The 24,722-nt window shown below is 30.6% G+C and overlaps 6 protein-coding genes across 15 annotated transcripts in view; 2 read left to right on the top strand and 4 right to left on the bottom strand.

Moving 5' to 3' along the window:
• Positions 1-901: 901 nt before the first annotated feature.
• Nf-ya (nuclear factor Y-box A) lies at positions 902-3,427 on the bottom strand. 6 transcript variants are annotated; one of them, XM_072006423.1, is made up of 7 exons: positions 3,269-3,427; positions 2,193-2,502; positions 1,984-2,120; positions 1,603-1,776; positions 1,426-1,517; positions 1,175-1,319; positions 902-1,102 (listed from the first exon to the last, which is right to left on the bottom strand). In XM_072006423.1, exons 2-7 carry the CDS (start codon positions 2,482-2,484, stop codon positions 1,031-1,033), a joined length of 912 nt encoding a protein of 303 aa, XP_071862524.1. In that variant the 5' UTR covers positions 2,485-2,502; positions 3,269-3,427; the 3' UTR covers positions 902-1,030. The 6 variants fall into 6 exon arrangements, with proteins under 6 accessions (XP_071862524.1, XP_071862526.1, XP_071862525.1 ...); XM_072006425.1 differs by having other exon boundaries at positions 2,193-2,521; positions 3,269-3,377; XM_072006424.1 differs by lacking the exon at positions 3,269-3,427 and adding an exon at positions 2,933-3,262 and having other exon boundaries at positions 2,193-2,521.
• Positions 3,428-4,525: 1,098 nt separating this feature from the next.
• Positions 4,526-6,313, bottom strand: Lamtor1 (Late endosomal/lysosomal adaptor, MAPK and MTOR activator 1). The gene is made up of 5 exons (XM_072006949.1): positions 6,171-6,313; positions 5,843-5,919; positions 5,678-5,767; positions 5,363-5,561; positions 4,526-5,285 (listed from the first exon to the last, which is right to left on the bottom strand). Exons 1-5 carry the CDS (start codon positions 6,213-6,215, stop codon positions 5,196-5,198), a joined length of 501 nt encoding a protein of 166 aa, XP_071863050.1. The 5' UTR covers positions 6,216-6,313; the 3' UTR covers positions 4,526-5,195.
• A 238-nt stretch (positions 6,314-6,551) lies between these two features.
• LOC139989047 (vacuolar ATPase assembly integral membrane protein VMA21 homolog) lies at positions 6,552-8,442 on the top strand. The gene is made up of 4 exons (XM_072006950.1): positions 6,552-6,691; positions 6,790-6,950; positions 7,041-7,146; positions 7,553-8,442. The coding sequence occupies exons 2-4, from the start codon at positions 6,936-6,938 to the stop codon at positions 7,690-7,692; spliced, it is 261 nt and encodes an 86-aa protein (XP_071863051.1). The 5' UTR covers positions 6,552-6,691; positions 6,790-6,935; the 3' UTR covers positions 7,693-8,442.
• Hsc70cb (heat shock protein 70Cb) lies at positions 7,838-16,110 on the bottom strand. Of its 2 annotated transcripts, XM_072006931.1 has the most exons (12): positions 15,764-16,110; positions 14,465-14,663; positions 13,713-14,069; positions 13,281-13,602; positions 12,924-13,179; positions 12,708-12,838; positions 12,362-12,627; positions 11,890-11,997; positions 10,526-10,651; positions 10,198-10,437; positions 9,827-10,117; positions 7,838-9,743 (listed from the first exon to the last, which is right to left on the bottom strand). In XM_072006931.1, the coding sequence occupies exons 1-12, from the start codon at positions 15,877-15,879 to the stop codon at positions 9,555-9,557; spliced, it is 2,601 nt and encodes an 866-aa protein (XP_071863032.1). In that variant the 5' UTR covers positions 15,880-16,110; the 3' UTR covers positions 7,838-9,554. The 2 variants fall into 2 exon arrangements, with proteins under 2 accessions (XP_071863032.1, XP_071863033.1); XM_072006932.1 differs by lacking the exon at positions 11,890-11,997 and having other exon boundaries at positions 15,764-16,108.
• A 604-nt stretch (positions 16,111-16,714) lies between these two features.
• LOC139989036 (mitochondrial disaggregase) lies at positions 16,715-19,922 on the top strand. The gene is made up of 10 exons (XM_072006933.1): positions 16,715-17,389; positions 17,473-17,525; positions 17,585-17,774; positions 17,875-18,125; positions 18,205-18,295; positions 18,381-18,588; positions 18,683-18,815; positions 18,896-19,108; positions 19,184-19,481; positions 19,558-19,922. Exons 1-10 carry the CDS (start codon positions 17,038-17,040, stop codon positions 19,698-19,700), a joined length of 1,932 nt encoding a protein of 643 aa, XP_071863034.1. The 5' UTR covers positions 16,715-17,037; the 3' UTR covers positions 19,701-19,922.
• Positions 19,923-21,859: 1,937 nt separating this feature from the next.
• Positions 21,860-24,722, bottom strand: part of Sytbeta (Synaptotagmin beta) — a 97,960-nt gene continuing 95,097 nt past the window's right edge. For all 4 annotated transcript variants that reach the window (XM_072006935.1, XM_072006934.1, XM_072006937.1 and 1 more), the window contains one exon: positions 21,860-22,905. In XM_072006935.1, the coding sequence (XP_071863036.1) occupies positions 22,720-22,905 (186 nt within the window). In that variant the 3' untranslated portion in view covers positions 21,860-22,719. The remainder of the gene's footprint in view (positions 22,906-24,722) is intronic.

Below are 24,722 nucleotides of genomic sequence, written 5' to 3'. Positions count from 1 at the left end.
ATACCATTTTAATAATATGTAAGAGATACATGTAGGAAAAAGTAAATAATAACCTAAATATTACAGAATTATTACAATAATGTTATATTTATCTGCACATATACGTTGAAATTAAAATAATTTTTTAAAAGTTTCAAATATTTGCAATCATAAATGTAAAGCCGAATTAATTTTTTAATAAATTTTCAAAGATTCCAACCATTCAGATAAATTACACGTTACATAGCCTCCCTTGTTCAGCCAAAATAGTTAACATTTCAAGATTAAACATGTTATTTACATAAGCCACTGCAAAAAATATGAGTAACTTCTTATAATATATTCTTAACAATTAACTATATTCCATAAAGCTTTTTTTCAGATTAAATTAATTGTACTCGCACGTAAAATTGTACAAAAAGTCTTATCGATGTACACACTTTTTGTATTTTGTTCATTCATCATTATAATGGAAGCTAAGATTAATCCATTTATAAAATCTAATCTAAAAATAGTACCCAGCACGTAACAATAAATTATATAGTTCAGTCTCTCGATTGAATGTGGCGATATGATTTGTAGAAAAATTTACACGTTTTGAAATTATAAATTTGATATGTAACACTGCAAACATTTTTTATGTACACAAAGTAGTACCAAATTTCTTTCACCAATTTCATTATAATGAAAGTTGATCTAATTTTGAATCCAATTTTCCGTTATACCGTGACATAATACTAATAGCAATAGTGTTAACCAAATCTGTGTTAGACTACGCACAAATTAAAAAAATATAAGTAAACCTTTTCATAACCTTTTCGTAGTATATACAGTTTTGATGATTCTTCACAGCATCTTGTTTTCAAAAACTGTTTGCATTATATCTCGCTGATTATTTACAAATATCAAACCAATCAACCAAGTTGATTATTTACAAATTATACTTTTGGAGATTAATGCAAACATATGTAGAGTGTCATCACTAACACATTTTTCGTTTTTGACTGATTAATTGTTCATTAATTACCTCAACTTCTAGTTAAACATTTATTTACATCAAGCAGTTGTTTGAGGTAACTATATCATCTTGAGAAATCATTTCCTGAAGGGGAATACCTTGTTTCTGTAACAAATGTCCAGACTTAAACTTACTTCAAAATTTTTGTACGTCATTCGAAAAAACATTTATATTTACTTCAATGACAATCGTCGATGCCATATTATCTGTGTCGTGATATTGTACACCTACATTTGCTGCTGTTATTGCTATAGTACGAACGGTATTGGTGCTGGTCGAAGTTGTGATGTGCTGGGTAATCATGGCGTTTTCATTTGCTCTACTGGAACCATTACACTCTTATATGCGTAAAATAATGAATGAGACACTGTGTTTATTTCGCATAAAGAAATATAATAAGAAACAGATATATATATATAGAGACTTACTTTCGTTTCTTTACTTGACCGGAATGAAAACGACCGCCTTCGCCACGAATTCTATTCATTGCATGTCGATGACGAGATTCATGGAGGTATTTCTGTAAGGAAATGCTAAGTTCATGTAAAGTGCATGAGCAATAAAATATATAATATGAAATTAATGGTAACTAAACATATATTTACAGGTCTTTCTTTAGGTATCTTCCCCTCAGCTTCTAATTTAGCCCGTGCTTGACGACGTTTTAATATACGCCTATATTGCTTAGCATTTACATATAAAGGTTCTTCTTCAAAAACTTCTGCATTTGGCAATGCTACCCTTTGAAATTGCGTTTGTCCGCTATTTCCTGGTACCATCTGAAATATCAACAACCACGTATGTTTAAGTGTCTCAAGAATACCTAGTTCATATTAAACTATGTACTTAAATTGTAGAGTAAAGAAACTAAAAAAAAAAAAAAAATAGACATTATGCTGTCCTTGTTGCTCCATAATCACTACAAGTCGGTATAATATATAATACACAGACTATGTAAGTGAAAGAGACACTTTAATAGTAATCACCATGAAAACATTTCCTGCCTGAGTCGCTGTTGCTGTAGGACTTGCTAAGGGTTGTACTGGTGTTGTGGTTGCTGCAGTAGTTGCTGGTTGCGACGTTGCTCCAGCAATTTGCATAAGATTTCCATTAATATTAATTACTACCAAAAAAATATGAAATTAGTATGCAAATTTTGCAATTTAACAACAACATTAATCATATACTTTTATACCTGTTGGCTGTGCTTGCTGAACTTGACCCTCTAATTGTACTGGCTGATAAATGTATGTTTGTCCATCTGGAGTTTGAATGATTTGAGGTGTTTGTGGCTGTTGAATTACTATTTGTTGGCCTGTACTGGTTAAACTAGACACAGGAACAACTTGTATTTGTCCATTTGGTGCTGCCATTTGTATAGCTTGAGGTAACATCATTGCTTGACCTCCTTGGCCCATTTGAACAACCTGGACGGTTCCTCCGGCACTACCAACCACAACCGCCTGCCCTTCACCCAGTTGTTCCATTGTAAATTACTCCTATCGCTAAACAGAAGACATTGACCTTACAACAAAAAAGACAGAATGCAGTTATATTGGAAAGTAAATTAATAGAAAGCTAAGTATAAATTCTCCGGTGGAAAAAGATAGGTTTAATGCGACAAAGATGACTACATACATGTATGTACATACACAAAGACAAAATTTGTGCATACACGTGAACTCGTATATACGAAGGTTCCATGAATCATGCAAGGGAACTTTCGTGTTTGTTGTATCAAACTAAAGATAAATAAATGCACTGCATAGAAAGGTTAGAGTCTCGATAATTTCTTTCATTCTGTCGGGCATAATTTTGTCTCGTACGTATTGATAAAGATCGCCAACGTGGCGAACACATTGAGGAACACAAGAGCCCACGTGCAGAATGTTAGATACGTAGGAAAGAGAATCGAGGCCAGCCAGCAATCATCACCTTCTATCGGGCAGAAATCGGTTCCGAAGGATATTGTATCCTGTTCTCGGTGACATGATTAACGTCGTATTTTCGTGATCCTTAACACGCAGTGAACGTCGGCGTACGAAACGAAGACCAAGTCTGCTGGATGGTATTCTGAATGCATGGAACGACGCGAATTTCGGACGAGAAACGCTCGTCTCGACAAACATGGCCGTGCAGAAAGACTTTTTCAAGCACAAGAAGACACGGGTTCGCAATTGGAACAAGTCACAAAACGAAAACGCGGTTAATCGTACAACGATGCGCGGTCGTACGCGTACCCCGTTGATGTTTGATAATTTGTGGACTTACATTGGATATTTTCGTGGGCACTTTCCCAATGATTGGTCGGCAAATTGAGGACCAATGGTCGGCGATAGAGAGTCCTCGGCTCTTGTGTATTGGTGGTACTGAACGGGGGGACCTGCCAGTCCGATAGCAGCCCGATGCCAGACCGGTCGATGCCCCTCCGCGCCTCGACGCGCCCAACCAATCTACTGGCTTGACTTATCCCCACCACCTACTTCCCGCGCTCTCATCAAACTTCGCGCGTTCCTAACAGCTCATTTCCCGCTTCCTTTTAAATCGATTTACCGATGTACTGTCCGTAGTGATCACTTTTCCACATTTTTATTATTCCCGCATTCATTTACCGAATAAAATTTCATAATGAATTTCGTAATTCAATCCTACGATATTTCAAAATAAATACTCTATATTGAATAATTCTGTTCAAAGTCGAAGTTTCTAAATCACGAAATAGTATTAGAGTAGTAAAATAGTATTCAATGTGTAAAAGGTGAAGCATTTAAATACGAAAAGAAAGTATTTTTATAAATATATTTTACGAAATAATAAATAACCAATATTGACGGTCTTTATGCGTTTGTGCGTATAGCTTTGATAAATTAATTCTTACAATTTTCAATAAACGTAGTTAATAATCTAACAAGTGCGGCTTATACAACGTTTAATCATCGTTTATTGTTGACTATAATTAAGTTTATTTAATATGACTGTTATTCACAAAACAATATATAATTTTACAATTTATATTGTTTATTTAACGCATATCAATTAATAAGGATGATAGCGGAGTAACAACTATAATAATTTTAATAAAATATAAAATTAACAAATTTTGATGAAGAAAATACATATAAGAAAAGTGGCAATGAGTAAAGAATATAATATTAGTAATAGTACTAATTTATATAAATATCACATGTGTACGTTTAAGTTAAGAACTTCTCCTCACTTGAAATTGTACATACTTTTTGCAACACTGTAGCAAATATAAAGTAAAAACAAAATACGTACAATATAAAAAAGACAAAGATGTGCATGTTAATTAAAATATACACTTTAATATGAGTAACGAAATATATTCCAGTCGCATTCGTGAATATTAATTGTTACTGAATCTACATATTAACTACCATGTTTCATATAATGCCGTTTACGTACATGAAATATTTTTAACGCTGATGGAACGTTAAAAAAATGTTAATTATTTACTTGATAAAACTTAATTTTGTAAATTTTAATGCGAAAAATGATAAATTTATAATATGATTGCGTTTATTAAATTATGACAAAATAGCCCTTTTATATTGTTTCTCGATATACATCTTAGTGGAGATTAATAACAGTGGTTTTCTTTTTACAGTATCGTATATAAATTATGGAAAAGCACTACCAAATTCAGCTTTTTCATTAAAAACTGGTCGTTTGGAAATATATTAACTTGTAACATCTTAAAACAATTTTGTATATTCAGAAACTGTCAAGCCATTTTAACATTTCATTATTAAGAAGTAGTACCTGAACTTTTGTCTACAATACACCAGATTATAATGCTTCATCAATATTCAAATTCAAGTAAGATAGGGTGGAGCTAAAAGTCCAGGCTATAAAAGGTTCCAAATTTAAGATCTTCGTATGACAAAGACTCGCACGAACGCTCGTAAACGAATGACGACTCTACAGTCCTTCCCACCAATGCTAGCTGTCTAAATAACATTTTGCGATATTCAACCGACTGTTTACAAACGGAGATTTAAAATTCAGGACATTTTACCCGTCGGACGTTTAGCCCCACTCTATTCTAAAATCTGAAGTAAATTCAGATTAACTTATCGAAAATTGATTTTGGAAAGATGTATGATGTTTTTAGTGTTGTGTAGTACAATGATTTCACTCAAGCAAGATGTAATCCTGCTGAGGAAATGCCAAAAGATCACGATAAAAAGGGAACTACTAAATCTTCCTTGTGTTCAACATTAACATCTTCTAATGCTGTCACAGCCTTATGGAGCATTTCTGTTATCTATAAATAAAAACATATATAAAAATTAATAAATATTTAAATAATAGGATGTTATATTGCATATAATATATGTTTACCAGTCCTTGATCTTCAGCATCAAGAGGTTCTGCTGCCAATATTTTTTCTGGGGCAGGAACATCTTTGAGTAAGCAAGATGTACTATCAGGTACTTTAATACCTCCAGCTTCTATACGTTTAGAATATGCACGTGATCTATCCATATATTCGTGCTGTTCTAAGTTGTGTGAATCTAGTGCTCCAACATCTATTACATTACTGAAATTAAATATTTCAACATAATAAATTGATCCTTATTATGATATTCTATCAAATAACGATAAAAAAAGGCAACATAAACATAAGGACTAAGAAAGGCAGAAACAAACACTCACGCAGCTGTTTCATGTAAAATTCTATTTAATGCACTTTGTTCATCTGTTTTTTTGGGTGCTGAACTTGCATATTGGTTAACATAATCATCACTGAAAGAAAAAGAAATGAAAAAGCTTGAACAACTTTTATCTATATCATATATAAATATATATATAAAAACACACCTGTGTACTCTAGGTATATTTGTGTTATTACTGACAGGATCTACCAACAAATGTGTCCTTTCATTTGCTTCCCCACTCTACAAAGATAAACAGATAAATTACATGTTTTAATTAATTTAAATTCTAGTCTTTGAATTTTATTTCGATTTTATAAATGTGAATCATATAAGAATATAATATACATTTTGACTATTTCAGTCTTGTATACGTAATCCGAATAAGTGAAATTGCGATAAAAGTTTATATGTATGCTTTAACATATCTAATGTTATACAATAAATTGAGCTTTCAAAACATCCCACTTGACTAAAATAATTTAATTTATTACCTGCGGATCGCTGTCTTCTTTGCAAAAACTGTAACAACATCCCATACTTATAAATGAATTGTTAACACTTTATAACCAGTGACGTATTGCTACAACGTATTATTTTTAATCTTCATTCCTGTATACAATCAAGTGAATCAGCTCTGGATGTGCCGATACTGCGCTTCAATCACTATCTAGAAATGCAATATACTGCGAGAGGAATGACAACTAAAGTGATTTATTGAGATGGATTTATGACAAAAAGAAACTAGCCAATTATACAAAGTGCAACGTGTGACAACCTTTTTAAACCAGATACGAAAACGCTAACAAAAAGGATATGGACATGCGAGATGCAACGTTCCTCTGGTGGGATTTATAACGTACTAAATCGAATAACATAACCTTAAATATTCACAAGATAACGAGTGTACGAATTTATCGTATTACATTGTTGTCTAAATTATTATCCATCAAAATATCAGACTTATCCGTTTACTATATAATATCATATAAGTTCTATATACAGATTTATACATGTATATCATTCAACAAAATAGTATACTAAAATAGAAAAGGAAATGATTTTTCAACTTTCTATATAAATAATACATGTTCATTTCCAATTTTTTCTTAGACATTAATAAAAACTGTTGAATTATATTTTTTTAAATTAGTAATATAATGATAATACTATATATATCTTTAAATCTTATAAAATTGGTATTGTAATTGGTAACTGAATAGTATTAAGGAAATTTTAATTAAAAATACATCTACATCATGGCAAGTATCAAGGTGTGTTCATTTTTACATTTTAATTCATTGATGTATTGTATATATGTATTTAAACATAATAATATCTTTAATACGTAGTTTTATTTCCAGGAATTACCAGAGTTAGAAGTCTTTAAAACAGTATTATTCCACTGTATGGTGATAATAGCCTTACCTGTGTTTTCATTTTTTGCTAGCAAGATTTTTATTTTTGATGGTATGGAAGCAAACAATGCTATTAGAATGTTTAACTTTTTTACGTACATTTAAAAAATTATATTTCGTTGATGATATTTAATAAAATTATATATATATATATATAAATTTAATATTTAGGAAAAATATTAAAGAATAAAATAGTTTAACATAAACATGAATAGTAAATAATTCTTCTTATTTGAGAGTATTTTTTGCATATTTTTTAATCTAGTAGCCAATATTTTATACCTTTTATGTACAAAATTTATGAATTGGAATGTTACATGTACATAAATTACTTAATACAGTACATCACAATATATACTTTTGATTATTACATTAGTATATATCCATGATATACACATATTTATGAATATAATTTTGACATCGTATCAATATTTTAAACAAATTTTTATACATTTTAGGATTATTGGGGCTCAATCAGGTGCCAAGCAACGTGTATTCAGCTGGAGTTGCGATTCTTGTCTTACACGTAGCTTTGGGCGCTTTTATATATCGCGCATACTTCGATGATCAATCGAAGACACAGACGAAACGAGATTAATCATTTTTTTTGTATTTGAAACACATATTGATTAAGTACACTTTTTTGATAACACATTTATTCGTGTATAATCATTGAAAAGAACATGTTACATTGTATTGCGTTACATTCTGCAATTGCATACTTTTTTGTTAATGTTTCGATATTTTCCTCTTGTTTTTTTTTTGTTTAATGATGTGAAATTGCATGAAAGACGAATATAACTGTACTTGTACCAATTAATGAAACGTAATTATTAAATAAAAAGAAGCAGTGACATTCCCACACAATATTTGCATATTGTACAGCATAAACCTTACAATATACATATATCTATATGGAATATAATTCCATTACATATATTTTGCTTTTATATTTGAGAGACCTTGTAGTTAGATTAGTTTATAATTTCTAGTGCCTCAATAAATCACACCAGATGCATAAATTAATTGTAGTGCACTTTACGATCACAGTACTAGATCAGGGGCGAATTTATAATCCTTTATAGTATTTAGGCTGATAATTTCGAAACAGCTACTTAAAAAGATACAAATACGAATTTTTAGAAAGAGGAATAAAATACAGAAGATTATTACAAAATTTCAGTACAAATCCGCCCCTAATGACACTGAATAGTAGCCATGTACTTTATTTCTACCTTTAAGGAAGAATAAATAACAAAATAAATCGTGATCAATATACAATGCAACACAATATACCACTGATTCCTTTTTAGTACCAATAAACAGTAACGTTGCAACTATAAAAAAAGATATTTATCAAATTAATTAGAACACAATTTGAAAGGCAAAATATTTTACTTTTATGAAAAACTATGAATTATGTACAATATACCTAACTATAATTTCATTTCTCGTAATTTCATGTCATCAAAGCATTGACAATGTTGAAATATCATAAAATATACACGATTCAAGTTAGCAGCCCTTTCAAACATACAAAGCTGTAAGCAAATCCTAGAACAAGCTTAATAAATTTCTTTAATGAAATATTAATTTATTTAAGTATCTTAAATGCAACAAAGGTTTATGTGACAGAATATTTTGCTGTCGGCCTGGGAAGTGTTGGAATGAATGCTTATTGTAATTAAATACATAAATCGCCTGCGATATTAACTACTTCACAATTTAATTTAGTCATTAGCTCTAACTTAATACTTGTTCTATACATTATAGGACACAATGTATTAAATCTTACTGGCAATGAAATCAGGGATCTCTTTAGAGTACTCCACTGATAAAAATTTTGTTATGCTTTCCTAAAAGCATATTAAAGCTTGAAGAATTTTGTAATTACATTACAAAAATAATATTCCTGTAACGTCCTAAGAAATAAGAAAATTGTTACAAATATTGTGTACTTTTAACTTAATTGATTATTTTTCATAAACGAATACAATGAATACATATACACGTGTCAAAAAAGAAAATTTTTATACGTTTTTCAATATAAAACGAAATTTAAAAATGTCAGCGCCTATCTTTATTTATTCCATGTTCATTTCTATTTTTATAGAAATTTACTTGAATGAAATAATTTTATAATAATATATTATTTAAATTAATTGAACGTAAAATATACATACAACTTCGTTTAAGTGATTTAGAGAAAAAAAGTTCTTCAAATTTCAATATACTTAGATTAATGATAGTTGTTCTTAAATAGGTTAACTTATCAATAAATTGCAAACTTAGCAATAAATTGTGATGGGTAAAGAAAAGAAAAAACAATCGCATCTGCTAACTAAAAACATATCAGGCGCTTTTGTGACATGATAAAAATGACTTGTGTAATGACATATTTTCGTTATTTTAATCATGGTAGATTTAATAATATTAAACACACATAAAATGGGATGACTGTTACTCAACATCCATTTTTTCTTCCTGGGGTTGTTGTTGTTGATTGGTTTGAGAGTGAGCATCACCTTGACTATTTTGATTATTTTTTTGATGAGTTTCAGAAGCTTTGTCTTTAGGTTTCTCTTCTTTTGGTGGATCGACTTTAGGTTTTGGTTTATTTAAAATTGGTACTACAACACTATCCAGTGACTGTTAAAACAAAGAAAATATGTAAAAGGCAATATCTATAAACGTATCAGTTATGCATTAAATTAGATATATGCTTCAAATACCTGTTTCTCTGCACGAATTTGAGCTACAGTAACTGGCGGTTGTTGTGTGCGAGGTGTACTGGCAAGAAGCATGCGTTTTTCTTCTAGCCACGTCCATTTTTCTTGCACTATTTTTTCAACCTTCTTTACCTCTTCTTCTGTTAGGTGGGAATATTTATCATCCTTTCCATTGGATGATCTAATGAGATCTATCCCTTTTTTAGCAAGTTGCAAAGCTCCTGCTAATTCATCAAGAGCGTAGCCTCTGCCTTCAAATTCCATTCGTCTTTCTTTAATTGGTTCACCTTGTGACTAACAAAAAATATACAATTTTCAATTTTGAAACGAAAATGTTTATTTGGTATCTAATACAAAGTATAAATATAACTTACCTTAAGGCGTGTTAACCGTTCTGAATAAACTTGTCGCTGGCAATCTTCACCTTCTTCATACAGCCAATTTTCAGTTTCATCTAATGTACAATAAAGTGTTTCTTTGTCATCTTCCGTAACAAATGTGGACAACTGATCCTCCTCCGACAGTTTAGCACGTAAATCGTAAACATATTCTTCTAATGCGTTACGGGCATCAACACGTTCCTTTTCTTGTTTATCTTCAGCAATCATCTTGGACTTGGATTTTAAAAAATTTATTAATATAGAATATACGAATTATAAAAATTGTACTAACATTTAAATAAATGTAATAAACATAATTTACCTCTTTTTCCAATGCGGCATCCAAATCACGCTGAGAAAGTCCGTATTCACACATATCCACTGGTAAATCAATGGTACGAATAGGAACTTTCTTTTTACCCTTACTTTCGTCATTTTTATCGTCGCCCTGAAAAATAATAAGATATCCAAATGAAATATTTTTATCTATCTATACATATCTACAATAAAATTTATATTAAAATTTATTTTTTTATTATTATAAATACTAACGAAAGAAATATATATAAAACATTCTATGAAAATTCTTTTATCTAGCATTCTTAAGAATATTAAAAATGATTCCTTATTCTTAATGTAATAATTCGTAATCACACACAATAGATAAAATAAATATAATAATGTCATAATAAAACTGAAACATTTTAAACCAAGGCACACAAACTGGAAGTCAGGTGATGATAGAAATGAGTAGAGGATAAAGAGGGGCATTATACTTATGCGAGCAGTTTTCAATTCGTCTTACTTTAACTTCAAGATATATTATGTAGTTATATAGAGAAAAACATTTACATAAAATATACGAATCGAAAACCGAACCGCATTGCCTGCCTTCACAATTTTAGCACATTGATAGCTATTGCATTATAAAAAGTTACTGTCTCTTTTCCTTCTGCGACCCAGTAGAAAAGTAACTGAGCAAAGACAGACAGCACGGCGTGACACAGCTGTATCTTGGACCCATATGCATCATAACACTTTGCATGAGATTATAATATGCATATGTTTATATTGATAATCGTTTTCAAATTAAATATTCTGACTGCGTTATTTTCTCTTATATGTTGCTATTATTAACCGAGTTTGCAGAAGAAATCGACACAGACTTAAAACCTTTGAGTATAACTAAATATCATGCACTAAAGAAACTACAATGTGTAGGAAACTTCTAGGTCATAAATAATTTATATTAGATATACACGAATCAATAGAATTTGATTAATTCATCAATGTATTCGAAATAGTAAATAAGTATAGAAACATATCACAAACAATTACATTGCAAACGAACCTAACATTTTCAGATCTTAGTTCTTTTAAAATGATAAAATATGCTTAGGAAAATGTTTTTTTGAAACAGTGAATAGTAACATATATAATACGTAGCACGCGGTTCTCATATCATGCAGGACATTTCATTTTATGATTACAATGATCTTATAACAAGTAATTGACGATGCTGACGTGATGAAAGAAATAAAAGTCTTATGCCACTTTTACACGCGACAAGCTATTCGCGTAACCATTGATGACTTATAATAATAGAACAACCTAAGCAAAAGTCACAAATTATTGCACATGTTTCAATTAACATATGGGTCCAAGTAATGATAGTGTGCCGCGTACCGAGCTGAGCCAAGAGAGAATCCTGGAGGAGTAGGAAGGGGCAGAACCCCCCGCACCTCTTCCACCATCATCAGCATCTGAGTTCCGTCGCGTTTTATCCATGCTCACCTAAACCACAACAAACTCACATAGTCATGCATCAGACATTCAAAGCATCAATACTGTTCTTCTACAAGAGTGTATTCCAAAGAATGAATTTAATGAGTTTCCATTTAATTTACACTTCGTTGTAGTATAATCGTTATTTATGCAATAAACCTTTTTTTTAAAGTATTATTTTATTTGACATACCATTATTATTTAGCTCAACAAACAGTTAGATAAACCTAACCCTAACTTAATATAATTTTATGAATGTATTACAAAGTAAATGTTATACTAAATGTTAATATTATTACACATAAGTTGATAAAAAACGACCTTAAATACATATAATTTGAATGAAAGGTCAAGTAACAATGAATATACATACTTCAGGTGCTGGTGGTTCATTTGCCTGTGCTTCTTGATCAGATTTATCTTTCCTGTCTTGCTGCTGATCAACGTCCATGTTATTTTGCTGTTGCTGCTGTTGCTGTTTCTCTTCTTCTTCTTTTTCTTGTTGTGTGAGTTCACGTTTCTCGATCAATGAAGCCGAAACAATAGTAAGAATTCCATTCAAGTTTATCCTTACTTTTACTTTTACTTTCGACAATTCACCTTCTGGCGTTGGCTTTACATTCTTAATTGTGTATGTACCTGTAAAAATGTTTATATAGTAAGATACTATTAAGTAATAAGAAAGAATTATTAAATAATAAAAGAAATTAAATGCTTACCAACATGAGTTCGAGGATATGATGCTAATGGCATAGTATAACTTGCAGTGAGGGTAAATGGATTTGATCGATAAAATGTCAACGTTTTCGAGAATGGTACAGAATGATTGTGTCCAAAGATCTCCATTTCACTAAAATAATAGCACAAAAATCAGAAAAATGTATCCTTATTTAAATATCCTTAATATTATACATAAAATGCGAATATTAATGTACCCGTCTTCTCCTTGAGTAGGATCCCAAGTTAATTTCAAGGGATATGGTTGAATATCAGTTACCGAGAAGTCACGAACTCTAACAGCAGGACTCAACATCGCACACTGAAGTGCGCATCCTCGTGAAACCGCCTCATCTTGATTTAATGTCATAGATACAGTACGACCAAACACTTCTTCAACCAATCGTTTGATAGCAGGAACGCGACTAGAACCACCCGCTAATTCAACTGAATGAATGTCTTCTAACTTTAATTCTACAAAAGGTATTATGGATTAATATATAATTAATGGAAAATATATTTTATGTAAAATTAAACAACATGTGTAACAACATTAAATGCAAAATAAAACATACTAGAATCTTCAAGGCATCGACGTAAAGTCGATTCAACGCGTTTAAATAAGTGTGCACACATTGCTTCCATATCTGCTCGTTTCATTTCACCATGTACATCTTTCTCATCCATAAAACATTCAATATTAAGAGGAAGCATCGTTGAATTGGCTGACATTTGTTTTTTCAATTTCTCTACTTCTGCTAGTAGTCTTATATATGCACGTGGATTGTTATGCGGATCAATATTATAACGTGATTGAAACTCCTTACAAAAATGTTCTGCTAAAATAGAATCTATATTCCTTCCACCCAATTGACTATCAAAAGTACTAGCTATCATCTAGAAATAAATATAACATTTATATATATGTAGGATTATTTTATATTAATTTTGTTTTTGCAAGTATATAACTATTACTACCAGTTAAGATAATTAAACTCATTACATACCTTTAGTTTTCCTTTGTGGAATGCACAAATGCTTACTTGTAAGCTTGCATAGCCACAATCAACAAAGACTACATTTCTCGGAGGTGCATCAGGTGCTGGTAAATCTTGTTTATAGATGCCATAGCACAAAGCAGTAGCTGTTGTTTCATTAAATAATCTAAGAACATTTAAACCAGCAATTCGTGCAGCATCAAGCAATGCCTGACGTTCAGCTTGTGTATAATATGATGGAACAGAAATAACGCAGTCATTAACAACAGTTTGAAGAGCAGTTTCAGATATATCTTTTAATTTTGTAAATAACATTGCAGTTATTTGCTCAGGTGAGAAAATGTGTTCCTCTCCTAAATATTGTACCTAAAATTTAGAAATAAGTATAAATATCTTTGCTTTGTACTTGTTACATAATTACTTTTATCATTATAGTTTTTATTGTACAAATTATATATGATATGATTCATCATGTTTTAACTGCTCTAAAGAGATATAAATAAGATATGAGTCCCTATAAATGTGAGAAATCTGGCACAACGCCCAGATTGAATCTAAGTAACGTCTAATATCACATTAAATAATTACAAAAAATCATATTATTTACCCATAACATTTTGACATGTTAATACAATAATTATTACAATTTTATAAAATAGCTATATATGTTATAAAATATTAATAATATAACCATAAATCATTAAATTTTATTGCTGAGATATGATAGAAAAGATATAATTCCATATCTAAAAACAACTTACATGTATACCAATACTCCCATCTGACTGATGAGTTACCTTAAAAGGTAATGTCTGAAGCTCTCTTTGTACCTGTGGGTCATTATATTTTCTACCCAATAATCTTTTAAATCCATGAATGGTATTTTTCATATTGGTCACCATCTGATTTTTAGCAGCTACACCAAGAATTCGATTTTTCCCACTGAATGCTACACATGATCTAAAATCAATATTTATATAAATAAAAATTTCACATACCACAGCATGCATAAAATTCACATTATATTGAACAAGCATATGTACATCAATATTCTACATAATTTCTAGAATAATCCAATCATCCTGAAAGTCCACTTTTCATACTGAAGTATATATATGCTAAAGAACACAAAAATTTTGAATTTTCAATTTATTAATTCTCTCAGTAAAAAATTTAATAAAATATTATAAATTATAAAATTATGAGAGAAGAAATTAATAATAAAACACCTATTACGTGCATGAAAAATATCAGTTTTTTTATTTTAAAAACGTAAATTTTAATAACATGACATTTATATAAGAACAGAATTAATAAAAATAAGTTATATTTAATGTTTTAACAATTAATAATGAAAATATTAAATTATTAATATTAAATTATTACATACACTTTAATATCTTTATTTTACAAATATTTCTTTTTTATATTTTAAACATTTTATTAATATTAGATAAAAAGATATAACAAATATCATAACAATTTATTTATGTAATAATACGATTATCAAATACTATCGATCTACAAACGAGTAATACATATAAGTTCGTCACATTCAGATACAAATTTCGATAACTCAAACGTAAAAAAAATAACAATTCGTATATATTTTGTACACAAAGAATGGGAAAGTAATAGTAGTAGTAAGTAGCAACGTCACGTCTTATTCATTACACTTATTCTGACTTAAATCGATTGTTGATTCCGTTTTACATGACTACGCCAAATTCAAATAAAGAAAAAATAGCTCGTGGACCATAACTACGTTATGGACTTTTTTGTACTTCTTAGTCATGTGAAAGTAAGCGGGTATGCTTAAATAGATAAAACGATTTGAACATAAATGGCAATGATCGAATACTGCATCATCTACTTTACATACTACCTGTACAAAAATGAATTATGTATTACTACTTTTAAATTGTTCTACTATTTTTACGTAAAATTTTCACGTAAATCAGCGAAACAAGAGAAATATTTGGAGATACCGGGTAAGCACCGGTATCTATCTACAAAAGAGAAAAAATTAGGTATCGATTATTATAATAAAAGAAACTTACGGTGTATTTCGAAGACTGTAATCATTAGCTATAGTTTCAATGCCTCCCGCCCGTGCTACAGCCACATAACAGCTTTCGTTACCAAAGTCAATTCCGATCACGGACATAGCAGCCATGGCTGAGACTGGGTACGACGTTTTCTTTACGACACTGAATAAAACTATCTTGCGTAAATTAAAGATTAAACGTTGATCCTGGACAAGGATAGACGAGTGATTGATAGTCGTTTAGATTTCGCGTTAATAATTATCTTGTACGGTGGATAAATTCTCGCTCTACACTCACGCAATAGTCTGAATGAAATGCTCTCCGCACGGTAACTGTGATTACTTCTTTCTGCTAACTTCTGCTGAAAATTCACCAATCATGGCGCTGCGGTATACGATTCCTATTGGTCAGTCGGCTGCTCTGGAACATTCTGGAATTATGCGCCATTGGAATTTTCCTCTTAGACATCGTCAGTTTCATTTCTCGAAGGATCGAAAATAATGGATCGATATACTACACTATTTTGCTACAAATTACCATGTCTATATACGAATAATCGATTAGAAGAAATTATGCTATTACATTTCCTTTCTCCCCGCGTATCGTTTCTCGCAGATTTTGAATTTATATATAGCAAATTTTGCGCACCAGTATGATTGGTTTGCACGACGGTATGTCTGTTGTGAAACAAATTTTGAATTACTGTAATTGAATATGTTACACAATGTCATTTTACAAATTTTTACACAGTTACTATTTTTTGATTATACCAAGGTTATATGTGGAATTAATGAGTAATATATATATATATATATATTACAAAATATATATATACACACATATATTACAATTATTACTATTACATAGAATTATAATTGTAAACATATATATATATATATATATATGTTATATTTTATATGTATATGTATATACAAACTGTATGTAACGTTGTAATAAAATTACTTATGTCGACTATATTTACGTATATAATCAAAAGTTGCTTCCTTAAGTATGTATATATTATATTATACGTCAGTCCAATTTCATAAAATGTTGCATGATATGTCGCGCTTGTATACAAGAGCGTGATATAAAGCAATCTTGAAATAAAGCGGTCAAAAACGTAAATATAGTGTGATTTGTATTACTGCAATATTATATGAATTATTGGCAGTTATTCAATGAATTCATATATCGATATACTAGTAACAAGTAGTAGATATAATCGTGTAATGTAAAAATCATACGATCCAAACGCATAAGTACATGATATCCACATTTGTAAAATGTCGCGTCTGTGTAATTTACGATTTTGTTCAATTATAAAAAAGAATAAAAATTCAACGACTTTGATGAATAAAGGAAATCTATGGACAGCAAATGAAATAAAAAGTGTGTTCTATAAAAATGGTAAAGGTTATGCCCAGCTCTATTGGAAACTTCAGGAACATATGTATCCATTATATAAATTTTTGGATATGTTTAAATCGAAGGAAATTCGCCCTTTATTAAGAAGAATGAAAGTCTTACGAAATAAGTATGACATTAATGATGAAAAAAAAAATTTCAGAAACTTAGGATTTATACTAGGTGGTATTGGCATAACCATAGCTCTTTGCGAAGCCAAAAATCACAGAGGTATATATTATTAAAGAAGATATGTCTTTGTATGTGTGATTACATGGAATAAATATCCATTTATTATCAATATTTTTTACTAGATAAACAGTTTTTTCTGGCTGCAAAATATGGCAATATTCGAGAGTTAACAAATGTGAGTATAAACAGATATTTCATTATAGTGTCAATTACTAAGAAACTGTTGGTTTGTAGATTATAAAAGAAGGTATTGATGTAAATGTGCGCCATCCATTAGGTTGGACAGCATTGCATCTTGCTGCTATTAATGCAAAACCAGAAGTTGTGAAACTTTTATTAAAACACGGAGCAGATGTTAATGTTCAAGATGAATTCATTAATGTTTATGGAACTGCTATAGAAAAAGGATTACATACTTTGGATGGTACAAGATTGAAACAAATTACAATAATTAAATAAAAATAGAATAGTTGTATATATTATTCATATTTTATAAGATATTGCATAAATTTTCAAATTTCCAGTGCTCATGATAAGGGAAGAAGAATTTTGTGATCATTTGAATAGTAGGGCCAGTTTCAGAGGTTTTACAGCATTACATTATGCCGTTTTAGCAGACTCTAAGTCTTGTGTACAAGCATTATTAGAAGCAGGAGCTGATCCAACAATGAAAAATGAATCAGGATATAGAGCAGTAGAATATGCTAAAGATGGAGAACTCAAAGAAATGCTTATAAAACGTGCGATAAAATATGATGAAATAATGAAGGAAAAAGTACATATGATTAAAATCAAGCTTTGATTTTTATGTAGTACTATTTTTGATCCATTTTTTTACCTGATATTGTAAACAGGAATTAGAAGAACGTCGTAGATTTCCACTAGAGCAACGTTTGAGACAGTATATTGTTGGACAAACTGGAGCAATATCTATTGTTGCATCTAGTAAGATTTATTCTATATGCTTAATAATTTATATATAAGCATAAGGCATATATAATACTTTTTGTAATACTCTATGTAATTGCAGCTATTAGAAGGAAAGAGAATGGATGGATAGATGAAAAACACCCCTTAGTATTTCTTTTCTTAGGTTCATCAGGAATTGGAAAAACTGAATTGGCTAAACAATTAGCTGCATATATACATAAAAATAAACAGGAAGGATTTATTCGATTGGATATGTCAGAGTATCAAGAAAAACATGAAGTTGCTAAACTGATTGGTGCACCACCAGGGTAAATTTTATTCCTATTTATCATGCTATATGTATATTTCAGATATTATAAACATAACCCACCAGTTATTTTTCTTTTTTATTGTATCGATTAGATATGTTGGCCATGATGATGGTGGACAATTAACAAAACTTTTAAGGAAATGTCCAAATGCTGTTGTATTATTTGATGAGGTTGATAAAGCACACCCTGATGTACTGACTGTTTTGTTACAATTGTTTGATGAAGTATGATTACTTCTGTGTGTTTTATTGAATATATGATATTAAAATATTATATCAAAATGAAAATCTAAATATTTGTTTAGGGAAGACTCACTGATGGTAAAGGTAAAACAATCGAATGCAAAAATGCAATTTTTATAATGACATCAAATTTGGCAAGCGAAGTTATCGCTGATCACGCGGTACACCTTAGAGAAGAAGCTCAACGTGTAATGGAGCAAAAACTGGATAAGAATGTTGATACAGAGGAGGATCCAGAACACATTGAAATATCTCGTAAATTTAAAGACGAAGTAGTATGTATTAATTTCTTTAAAATATTTTTAAAAAATTTTTAGAACGAATTTTTTAAAAAAATGTCCTTTTTACAGGTCAGGCCAATATTGAAATCACACTTTGGTAGAGACGAGTTTTTGGGTAGAATAAATGAAATTGTATACTTTTTACCATTTTCTCAATCTGAACTTATATCGCTAGTTGTAAAAGAATTGGAAACTTGGGCAGATCGTGCGAAGAAAAGGCATAAAATAGAATTGAAGTGGAACAGAGAAGTTTTATCACTTTTAGCCGAAGGATATGACACTCATTACGGAGCACGTTCTATTAAATACGAAATTGAAAGACGCGTTGTTAACCAATTAGCTGCTGCTCATGAACGAGGTCAATTAGGTATGTAAATTATTACTAATATTTAAAAACAATTTTTTCAAATTTTAATGAAATATTGTTTTTTTTCTTTTTATAGAAAAGGGATGTTGCGTATTACTTAAAGTGAAATGGTATAAAAATGGTGCAAATATAGCGTTATCAATACGACGCAAAGGTGCAAAAGATTTTGTCGATCTTTCTACAGAGAATTTGACAACAAATGTAAATTCGGCATTTTAATACCATAAAAGATTATTGCAGGTGTATAATTTCAACAACTGTAGAAAATGTATTATAGCTTGATCTCATAGTGCGTATAAATAAAAAAATTTGGGATGTTTTGTATTATTTATTGTAGGGATGAAACAATGTTTGTAATAATAATATATGTTTAATAATGCGCGATAATTTTGAGATCCATAACAAAACAAAATGTAAATAAAAATTATAAAATCCATCATATCCGTACAAATTTTTACAATTTCTTTCCATTACACTCTACACTTCGTTTCTAATATATAGATGAAATGAAATATACGATTCTGATGGATATTAGTAATTCTTTATTTTAAATCGAATCACGAGGATACATTACAAGAAAATATCGATTACACTTCACATTTAGGATACATTGTACATTCTTTACGACGTTAGTAAGACTAAAGAAATTTTCAAAACGTGCAGAAAATCAGTTGTGGAAACTGTTTCTCTGCCTTGCTTATCGATCGCCCCGTAGTACCATAAACCTTATTTCTTTCATCAATTATTATTTGTACAACGATCATAATCCAAATAGTATCATCGAGTAGTTCTAACCACTGGGAATCGCGATAGATGCGAGCGCTTTCATTTGGTTTAAATATTATTGTGCAAGGCAAATTCAGGTCCGACAAGGGGGTGTCCATCTATGTATTGTGAAAAGTAGCCGAAATAATCGACGCGTGAAATCGTTCTTGAAATAGGCGCATGAAAGTTAATGGTAGTAATACGATAAAAATGTAGCGTTTACAGAACTTCTGTTTCATCATTTATGATGAATGCGGAAACACGAAATTCATGTAGTCGTTACATGCCGTCACAACTATTACAAGTATATTCGGAATGTTAGACGCGCATATTGTATTAGACACCCAAAATGATTGTTTTATTACACGGTATACGTACAAGAACATTTTTATATGTATATAATATATACATATAAGATATATAAATATATAATATATATATAATATATTATATATGTATATATAAATAAAATATGAATATATGTGTACATATATGTCTTTTTTAAATATAAATACCATGTATGTGGAATATAATAGAAATACTGTTAAGTATAAGTTAAGCGTACGATTCGGACCACGCTCATAATTAGCTAAGCGTTTCTTCCCAACAAACCTTTTTTTTATTTTCACCAACTGTTACGTGTTGCGTAATCATATATCATTATATGTATATGTATATGTTTATATAACATATATTTATATTTACTTATAACATACTTAACGATGATCAACATTTAATTTTAATTTTTTCTTTTACCAGGTAACGTTTGTCACATTATTAGTATTCTCGCAGCCAACGAATCAAAAACATTTTAATCGCTGTAATACACGTATGTACGAGCCTAAAATATTTATAAGTACGGCAGGTTCCTTAGTCGAACTCTCTTAAATTAACAATAAATAGATATAAGCTCTGAAATTTTCAAAATTATCGGTATATATGATATGATAAACTTTGGTCGGAAATGTTCACATTTTCATTTGGTTTTCTTTATTTGTTCTTCCTCGTTATCTTTCGTATAAATCAGACTTCGTTATTAAATACATAGAATTTGATTTCTTGTTTCTGTATTTATTTATTTCTCTTTAACTCTTTAGCGGTGTTATATGTCTAGCAAAAGTGTGAAAAAGGAACGTAATAAATCGAGAAATATATATTCTATTATTTAATAATAATAGTTCCTCAGTAGATCCGTATGATATATCTTACTGCTTCCGAATGTTCATCCGCAGAATAATTTTAAGACTTATGTCTAAACGAACGTTACACGATAATAGTACACGCGACAATTTTTTGCATTTTCTGTTGCTGCTTATGTACTCGTAAATAATTACGACATTAACAACGATAACGCGATTATACTAATTTATCGGAGGAGAATCGTTTTCATTAGGCTTTCAGTTCGTTTCTAATTATTCAATGGCGCATCCACGCACACCTTGTACTTCTCTGAGGTCAGTTTTGTTGCACAGTACAAACTTAGGCCTAGGAAGTACATATGTATGTATACTAGTCAAAAATCACTGGAGTGATTTCAGACTATAATAAAAATCACATTAGGACTAGAAAAACATATCATTTACCAAATTATTCATCCTTCTCTCTCCTGTCTTTTATTCTTCTTTTTTTGTTTATTTTTATCTTTTATTCTATCGCCATCTTATTTATTTATAGTTCAAATCATCCTTTGAATGTCTTATCTTGAAATTACTTCGAGCAAATAATTTCATGATACTCTGTAACGGAAAGTACAGTGATGTGTTTCTTATCATTTGAAGTACGATTATCTATTATCACTCATATTCGTTACCACGAATAGAATAATTATCTTGCTGATTGTGTAAGGTACATTTAGCCGCCAGTAGAAACAAATACAATATGCATGTAGTGTATATACGAAACGATTGTCTCCTCCATACGCAAATTTTTCTTCTTCTTCCTTCCTTCAAAATGTTCTCCCATCCAATTTCTGTGATACGATTCCCTGTTTAGGAATAAACGAATTGTTTATCTCACAATACGTACCGTTTCCTTTAGATTAGACGATTCAATCTCGAAGGTCATAGTAAACCTACGGAAAATCTGGTGCAGTGAAGTATCATATTAATAGATTCTCGAGGATTGAGGGACATCAATCCTTGCGATTTGCTGAAACGGACAATAACGATGTATTTTTTTCGTGGTTTTCTTATTCGTCAATGGTCTCGAGTACATCCATAAAAGCGGTTTCACATATATAACACTGCTACTGTCGTTTACATATACCATTTAGCGATTATTTATCTTATGCTTTCTGATTGTACTATTTCCTTCGCAATCCAGCGAGGAAGTGAAACAAAAAGGAATAAAGAAGAAATTGTGTCCACGTTCCCATAAAATGGCCACGTTTTGTTTTTTTAGAAAACGGTACGCGACGAATATAACATCGATTGATTTTTTTGCTTTTCTATTCCTTTCTCTTCTTCTTTTTCTTTTAGTGTAACGTGTGCCACATGTCGATGGTTTTCCTCGGTGATTGAGTCATATGAAGCCAGTGTTCTCTTCCTTGACTTCCGCTTCCTTCCACTCCACGAATCACTCCTGTGGCTGGACCAACGATACAGGAACCGACGATTACGTTCCCTCCGATAAACTCGTTGCTCGAGTCCATCACACATACCTTGCAAAAGAATTAGTTCAATTATTTTATCAATTTGAACATTCCCATTTCTTTTTTTTTTTTTTTTTTTTTGCATACGATGAAAATGTTTTTCAGGAATATATTCCGAGTATTAAAATTGATGGATGTAGCAATTAGATCTATCGATATCTCATCACTGGGTTCAATCCGTTTCTGTGTACTACCCTCCTATTGATCGTGATAATGAATAATGATGTTTAGTATGATGAATGATGAATCGCTATTTGTTTGTAATATATAGACTGGCATGTTAGAGTTGCAAGGACTACTTTTGCAAATTTATTTCCTCCATTTACTTTCTTTCTATACCATTACACATCGTTTTACTTTAACGAAAAGTAAGATAGAATTTCAACAAATCACCCTATTTCAGAAGATATTTACAAATTTGTGACAAGTGTTTGAAAAAGTATTCTCGGTTCCATTGTAAAAGTTCCAGCGAACAACAAATTTTCTCTCATCTATGAATAGCTTTCTAAAGATCTATAAATCTTTACTATCGTTGTACGATATATATCTCATCATATATATTCTACGAGCTTCAAAATTTTAGACCAAAAGGTGATCACGCGAAAGAAAAGGTAGCGTGTCGCTAAGACTATTCTGAAGTTTCCAATCAGCTGGAATTGCCTATTTTGCAACGTTGGATCGATCGCTTAACTCAAGAATCATCCTTGAGGACTTTTATAAAAAACCACGGAAGTTCATCGATATTCAGTTTAGACTCGTCGTACGACTACGAAGATCATCTCTTTCTTGTTTATTTTTTTCTTTTTTTTTTTCTTCAAGGCTTTTTTCCGGACGCGACAACGCTCGTCGATAATCGCGACCGACATTTCGCCAACTCGCTATGTAAGCACGCGATTTCACAAAGCAAATAAATTTTCTATTCAACTAGTACAGGTTTCCACAGAGATAGTATAAGCACGAACTTCTGTTTTTCGTTACTACTAGCGTAACATTTAGCGTAGACGAGAGACGCGATATCGCTGCGGTTTTGTAAATGACACATTTGACAGTTCAATTTGTCATTCTTAATCCTGCAATATAATAGTAGGTCTATTCTACGTTCTCTACTTATTTTTTTCTCTCTGTGTAGTTTTAAGAGACGATTGGTCAGTTTTATGGATGCTTCCCGATTTTTTTTTTTTTTTTTTTTTTTTTTTGGCATGAAAAAACTATTTAATCGTAGCACTACGTTTGTTCGACGTGGTTGTTATACGTATGTACACATTTGTTAACGGATCATCTTTTGACGTCTTCGTCATCTTACAGAAAGTATTATAATCACGGTATTATAGTTCAATAGAGACAATTCGATATCAATTAAATCTGTTTATGGTTTTCGCCAGTGTAAATATGATATAATCTTTGCTAACCGAAAGAGAACGACGTATAAAAAAATAAGAGATCCCTAAATAAAGCAATCGTTATTTAATATTTGAAAGATTGGTGAGATCAATTGGCGAGATAGATTAATAAAATTTCTTTATTTAGGATTATTGGGTTGTGTATTAATTTCAATACGATCTTGTAGTTTTGCAGGGTCTAAGACACAAATTTGTCACTGCTGCAAAATTTCACTAAAAACCCACGTTAAAAGTCTATATCCAGCGAGCAACAAATAAAAACGTATCGATGAAAATTGTTCACGACCGAAGTTGTGGGAATTGATCGGAGTTCAACTCTACGGGGATCTGGTGTTTTCTAAATTGTTGCTAGGTTTTGTAAACGACTCTATGATGTAAATCAATAACTTGTAATCGACGGAACTCGTTTATAGTTGGCAAGGTTGC

The sequence above is a fragment of the Bombus fervidus genome, chromosome 7 (genome assembly GCF_041682495.2).
Source record: "Bombus fervidus isolate BK054 chromosome 7, iyBomFerv1, whole genome shotgun sequence".
NCBI classification, from domain to species: domain Eukaryota; kingdom Metazoa; phylum Arthropoda; class Insecta; order Hymenoptera; family Apidae; genus Bombus; species Bombus fervidus.
The sequence above is the reverse complement of the archived record's forward strand: the minus strand, read 5'-3'. Positions and strand labels throughout refer to the sequence as shown.

Bases quoted from the DNA above. Each gene is read 5' to 3' on its own strand.
- Nf-ya (XM_072006423.1), bottom strand. From the start codon at position 2,484: ATGGAACAACTGGGTGAAGGGCAGGCGGTTGTGGTTGGTAGTGCCGGA. The intron at 1,777-1,983 runs GTGATTACTATT...TTGATATTTCAG, and splicing joins AGGCAGGAAATGTTTTCATG to ATGGTACCAGGAAATAGCGG. The intron at 1,103-1,174 runs GTAAATATAAAT...CATTTGTTACAG, and splicing joins CATCGACGATTGTCATTGAA to AAACAAGGTATTCCCCTTCA.
- Lamtor1 (XM_072006949.1), bottom strand. From the start codon at position 6,215: ATGGGATGTTGTTACAGTTTTTGCAAAGAAGACAGCGATCCGCAG. The intron at 5,920-6,170 runs GTAATAAATTAA...TTATCTTTGTAG, and splicing joins AAGAAGACAGCGATCCGCAG to AGTGGGGAAGCAAATGAAAG. The intron at 5,768-5,842 runs GTGTGTTTTTAT...TTTTTCTTTCAG, and splicing joins AATATACCTAGAGTACACAG to TGATGATTATGTTAACCAAT.
- LOC139989047 (XM_072006950.1), top strand. The intron at 7,147-7,552 runs GTATGGAAGCAA...TATACATTTTAG, and splicing joins CAAGATTTTTATTTTTGATG to GATTATTGGGGCTCAATCAG.
- Hsc70cb (XM_072006931.1), bottom strand. From the start codon at position 15,879: ATGGCTGCTATGTCCGTGATCGGAATTGACTTTGGTAACGAAAGCTGT. The intron at 11,998-12,361 runs GTATGTATATTC...GTTGTGGTTTAG, and splicing joins ATGAACCACCAGCACCTGAA to GTGAGCATGGATAAAACGCG. The intron at 9,744-9,826 runs GTATTTGAAGCA...TTGTTTTAACAG, and splicing joins AAATTCGTGCAGAGAAACAG to TCACTGGATAGTGTTGTAGT.
- LOC139989036 (XM_072006933.1), top strand. From the start codon at position 17,038: ATGTCGCGTCTGTGTAATTTACGATTTTGTTCAATTATAAAAAAGAAT. The intron at 18,126-18,204 runs GTACATATGATT...TATTGTAAACAG, and splicing joins ATGAAATAATGAAGGAAAAA to GAATTAGAAGAACGTCGTAG. The intron at 18,296-18,380 runs GTAAGATTTATT...ATGTAATTGCAG, and splicing joins AATATCTATTGTTGCATCTA to CTATTAGAAGGAAAGAGAAT.